The sequence below is a fragment of the Salvelinus sp. IW2-2015 genome, linkage group LG4p, assembly GCF_002910315.2.
Source record: "Salvelinus sp. IW2-2015 linkage group LG4p, ASM291031v2, whole genome shotgun sequence".
In the NCBI taxonomy this organism is placed as follows: domain Eukaryota; kingdom Metazoa; phylum Chordata; class Actinopteri; order Salmoniformes; family Salmonidae; genus Salvelinus; species Salvelinus sp. IW2-2015.
The window spans coordinates 3,421,925-3,427,924 of record NC_036841.1 but is presented as its reverse complement, the minus strand read 5'-3'; the positions used below and the strand labels follow the sequence as shown (position 1 = coordinate 3,427,924).

The following is a 6,000-nucleotide window of genomic DNA, read 5'->3' as shown; positions in this document are numbered from 1 at the left end:
TTTATCCTCTATTTCAGAGTAGGCTTAATAGAACAGTCTTCATCAGATCATCATAATTACATTTTTTATTATGATAGAGAATAGTCTTGATTCTAAAATCGATAAATAAAACATTTATTTTGATATTGTGGAGTAGATAAAGAAAAAAACTGTAGACTAATCACAGAACTGCATCATCGTTTCGATCTTGTAGGGCAGGCCTACCATGGCATGAATTGGCGAGTTATTTTCACAAGACACTGCACATTTCAATGTAAATACGAAAAGACCCATCAAAATGCCATGACATTTCAGTGACTGATGGAGATGGATAATTGATCCCAATGCATTATGATTATCAGATCATTCCATGTCAACACTGACCCTCTATCATACTGATGATGAGTGTGTGGTTAACAATTTACCAGAAATTCTTCTGGATAGCTGTGTTGTTCTGGAGGTGTGAATTTCTATTTTCACACATCTCATTAGAACAGCGAGCTGAGTGTCCCTCCCGCGGGGCTGTGGGGCGCTATGGGTGCTCCTCTGCCTGTGTCACCGCAGAGTCTTCCATGATAAAAAATGTAATTATCATTGCATGTCACTTTTTTTTTTTTTACACATGTCGCGCACCAGGTAGACTTTTGCGACATTTGTTGTCGTGCAGGATGCCGCGACGCACTGTGAATACACCCTGCTAGGTATGAGCGGGTGCGCAGCCGCAGACTAAAGGCTCTTGCAGTCATTGGGAGTCAGGACTCACTAATGAGTCTTCAACCTTGTTTTCACATGTGGAGGAATGTTTGCCTGAGTGTTTGAGTGAGTGAGAAAAAGAGAGAGAGAGACAAAGAAAGAGAATGGGTGAGGGAGAGAGAGTCAGTGAGTGGGTGAGTGAGTGAGAGAGAGAGCCACTATACTGCCTCTTCCACGGCTCAAATATTATCAACGGATTTCCGGATACTGATGCTGCTGCTTTGGGAGAAGCCCAAATTCGTGAGGCAGCAGTCGGGCTCAGTTGTCCGGGGACAGGCAGCCTGCTGCTGCAGCTGTGTTTAGGACTAGGAGTCTGCCTGCAGAGACGTCTGATGGAGGTGACGGAGCAGGAGTCTCAGAGTCGTACAGAGGAACCTGTACCTGGGGAAGGAGGAGAAGGAGAGGGAGAGTTACCGGGTTCAGGAACCCCTACCCCTAGAGACATGATGGAGAGCCCGGTGAAGGAGCCTGTTGTGCTGCATCTGTACCCCACCACAGAGTATGGGGATCAGTATGGGTAAGCAACAGAACATCAGGGACTGGGAGACTGGAATCTCTAACAACCTTCTGCTCATATACACGTATAGCCTGTGTAGTGGACTGGGCTGGCAGTTAGGATGGCTGTGGGATGCGTATTCCTCTCATTTTAGGAAGTATTACTTCACTTGCCATGTGGGACCAGAATATATGTTTTGCTCTTTTTTACTTTCCTTTGTCACTTGACTGTAACAGAGTTGTAATCAATATTGGTGGCATACTTTAACATCAGTTGTCTTCAATCATAGTTTAGTGTCTGTCCTTCTGTGGCTAGTGTTTAATGGCATTATTGATGGGTTTTTAGAGTTCAGTTTAAAACTGTAGAGCTCATAGCAGACGATTACTCAAAGAGGTCGTTCCATTTCAGCAAGCCATGACACTCACCATCTCATATTGTTTCTAAAAAAAAATCTGTAGATAAAAAAACGATAACATAAGTATTCCGGAAACATTATTTTGTTGAAATATAATTTGATCTCTGAGAAATTAAGCTAATTGATTGCACCCAAATTGGCCATTTTTATTTATAGTATTCATATAATATTCAACAATTATAGTACCTAACATCAGATTTGGACCAAACTTTTTTCTAACAATGAGTAAGACATGAGGATCCAAAGAAATGGTCAAAAGCCACCCACTCCAATCCCACCCCATTATATAGTATCACATCTCTGTCTGACAAGTAGTATGGAGCTGCGGCTCTGAGTATTGTTTTTTCATCCTATTTAATGTATTCTCAGTGAATTTGGTTGTTTTTTACCCTGTTCAGAGAAATTAGTCATTGAAGTTGTTGGGTTTATGTCCCACCCAACATCTTGATATTACCAATTTCAGACCACTAGATGGTGCTGTTTCTGCTATTAGGTGATTATTTTTTAAGGATGTTAAAGGGATCGTTCATCCAAATTACAAATGGACATATTGCTTTTCTTACCCTGTAAGCCGTCTATGGACCAGGTATGACAGCAATCCATGCTTTGGTTTAGTTTACCTGGCCACTGTTTCAAATGTAAACATTTTAGCATTTGTGGTACAAATCCAATGCAAGTCAATGGTACCTACAGTACCAGTCAAAAGTTTGGACACACCTACTCATTCCAGGGTTTTTCTTTCTTTTTTACTATTTTCTACATTGTAGAATAATAGTTAAGACATCAAACCTATGAAATAACACATATGGAATCATGTAGTAACCAAAAAAGTGTTAAACAAATCAAAATATATTTTATATTAGAGATTTTTCAAAGTAGCCACCCTTTGCCTTGATGTCATCTTTGCACACTCTTGGCATTCTCTCAACCAGCTTCACCTGGAATGCTTTTCCAACMGTCTTGAAGGAGTTCCCACATAAGGTTGATCACTTGGTGGCTGCTTTTCCTTCACTCTGTGGTCCAACTCATCCCAAACCATCTCACTCTGGGCCCCCGAGTGGCGGAGCGGTCTAAGGCACTGCATCTCAGTGATAGAGGCGTCACTACAGACATCTGTGGGTGGCTTCAGACCATTTCTTTGGATCCTCATGTCTAACTCATTGTTAGAAAAAAGGGTTGTCCAAATCCGATGTTAGGTAATATATTTATTGAATATTATATAAATCTTAAAAAATGTAATTGGCAGTTTGACTGCAATCAATTAGCTTAATGTGTCAGAGATCAAATWATTTTTCAACAAAATAATGTTGCAGGAATGCTAATCTTATCTATTTCTAACAATAGATACGATTTCAGAACAATTTGAGATGGTGAGTGTTGAAATCCTATTTTCTAGTGCTTTTTGAGGTGGAACGACCCAACCAGACTACACTTCACATAAGGTGTCATGAGGAAATGTATCATGTCATTGTGCCATTTAGACTTCTCCACTGGAGGAAATGCAGCAGAGGTACTACTGTTGTCACCCCGCTGCACCTTACCTTCAGTAGTTGGCTAAAGGCGTTCTACTGTATACTGTATTTATTTACACCAGACTAGTCATGGTGAAGGAGGCATCATGTTGGCTCTGGGTTTAGTTACTCTGTTCATCATACATCCTGATGCCTAGTCATCATACCCCTATACATGTCCACCTCTATGACTCCAGTATCCTTGCACATTGTAAATATTGTATTGGAACTGACCCTGTATATAGCTTCTTACTTTCTAATGTTCTTATTTTTATTTCTYGTGTGTTTTTGTTCTAACTTATGTTATTTTTAGTGCTACATTGATATTAATTACTGCATTGTTGGGTTTGGAGCTTGCAAGAAAGACATTTCACTGTACTYGTGCACATGACATTAAAACTTGAAACTTTAGTTATGTGTTGACATGGCTCGTCAATAGAGACTGCTGAAGGACTAAATTGTGTCGTCAAGTATGGACAGGTTATGACCTTAGATTTACTATCAGGCATGGCCACATTGGCCAGTGTCAAGCCACAACCTTAATGTAAAGCTTCAGCTTTCATTGATACCTCATCTATCATTGCTTACTGTACAGTATGTGTAGGATTGATCAACATAAACATAATATTTTGGGGGGTGGGGGGGGGGGGGGGTCTATATACTGTATACACAACGGTCAAGGGTTGTCATAACTAGAGATGTTTTAAAGCAATGTGTTGAGGGTTTGTCTTTTGAGCTCTCATGAGCAGAAGGAACTATCAATATAAACTACATGATGAATATTCAGCACCATACGTCTTTAACTATATAACAGTTACGACCTTGGCTACAGGCTGTCTTGCATTGTGCTGTACAGCTGTTGCTGCACTGTAACTTACAGTACAGTATGTGARAATCAACTTAAGTTTGATCATATTTACACATGAATTGCATATTTCAGAAGTTTGTTGGGAAYTTTGTTTAGTGTGACCCTATGATCATTTTGTGTTGGTCTGATCCAATTCTGAGTATTCTCAACATCATACCATACCATGTCCAACTCCATCATACAATTKACTTTGTGTGTGTGCGTGCTGTGGGGTTGGAAGTGAGGAATGGCCATCAGGTATCCCCGGGCATCACACAGAAGGCTAATGCATAACACTGCTACTGCCTGTAGTAAGGCTGGAGTTTGATTAGTCATGCCTTCCCGTAGGACAGGACACACACACAAACACAGTTGGGGTCTTCACTGACACAGCAGGTTGATTGGTCATGCCTTGCTCCCCTCTATATGCCTCAAGACATTAGTGCGGTTTTGGGAGAAGTAACAGGTTGATTAGTCATGAATAGCCTCTGGACACAGGCACAAACCTAAATGAGACAACAGGTTGATTAGTTATGAATAGCCTCTGGACACAGGCACAAACCTAAATGAGACAACAGGTTAATTAGTCATGAATAGCCTCTGGACACAGGCACAAACCTAAATGAGACAACAGGTTAATTAGTTATGCTTTCCAGCACTCCCTTAGGTCTGAGGTTAGGTCCCCCTGTAGGTGGCAGGCTAGTGGTCATACCTTTCCTCCCCTCTCTCCTCCAGGACATATGCATATGCATAGCCTTCTGACCCACTCCTTGAGGGCAAGCCAGAATATACAGTATCATTTGTGGTCTAGTGAATCAGTGGGCCCTGATGCATAATATTCCAATCTGGAGGAATGTAGCTTCTCGCTCTCTCTGTCTCTCACAGGTTRGTTTCAAAGCACACCATTAGTAATGAGTTTGCCATTAGTAATGGGTATATGACAAATAACAAATCGTTATATACAGTACACTGTGTTCACTCTCACAGAACCATTTCAATTAGGTCTTGTTTTGGCTGCTGTAAAAGGAATTGTCGCTATGCACGGTTGACTACAGCTAGTGCTGTACACTGTCCTGATTTCTCTCCCAATTTAACAGTCTAGCTAAATATAAATCTAGATCTCTGTTTGGGCTATGATGGATTGGTTTACATTACAGACTGGCTGCCAGAGTCTTTGTTTTACGGTCTATTACTAATGCAACTTAAATATGACACATCTTTTGAAGACATCTGTAAAAAAGACCCCTGCCATAGAGAATATACAGTCTTGCTTCCAGCGTTAGAGACAAAAGTTTGCATACTGAAGTCTAGCCTACAACACTCTGAAATATTGATGCTTGATCTAATGATTATATCTAAATATGAGGCATTTCTGCTGCCTGGTTTATTAGGCTGTAAATCTTAGAGTGAAAGCCAGACCACCTGTGCTTTCTCTATTGTACGCCTATATAGTAACTAAAGGGGGTAACATTATGCATTTGAATCAAACATAAACAAATAAAATAAGTAGTGGGTTTTGTTGCCACTTCTGGTCGATCTACTGCAGTGTCTGCAGCACAACTCTCTGTGTGTGTGTGTGTGCGCGTGCGAGCAAATACACTGTTTCCATCTTATGTTTGTTCAACACTGTCCTGCTGTTAGAACAATGCATACAATACAGTAGCGGATGGTTTAGTTGGCCCAACACTGTGCAGTCTCTCTGGACTCATACACACATCTTGTTTCAGTTACATGTAGTTCTGTTTTATCCATGGTCATTTTATCCATGGTCATAGGGTTACTAACCTATACTCTCACTTGCCAGACTCACAGTGCTACACCCAGAGAGATATAGGGGCTGTGGGAAGAGAATCWCTAACCTACCCCTGGGTCTGGAGGAGACCCCAAAAGTAGGAATGACCTCTCTGGTTACCCTCTCCCTGCTCTGTATTCTACTCCATGTCTGCTGCAAAGCTCTGGGTTACACAAGCCTTTTAAACAGAGTAGCTCTTAAAGTGTC

The 6,000-nt window shown here is 41.0% G+C and overlaps 1 protein-coding gene across 1 annotated transcript in view; it reads left to right on the top strand.

Moving 5' to 3' along the window:
- Positions 1-722: 722 nt before the first annotated feature.
- LOC111957511 (calcium-binding protein 8-like) overlaps positions 723-6,000 on the top strand; it is a 61,702-nt gene continuing 56,424 nt past the window's right edge. The window contains 1 exon segment of the mRNA XM_070437307.1: positions 723-1,249. Within this exon segment, the coding sequence (XP_070293408.1) occupies positions 1,065-1,249 (185 nt within the window). The 5' untranslated portion in view covers positions 723-1,064.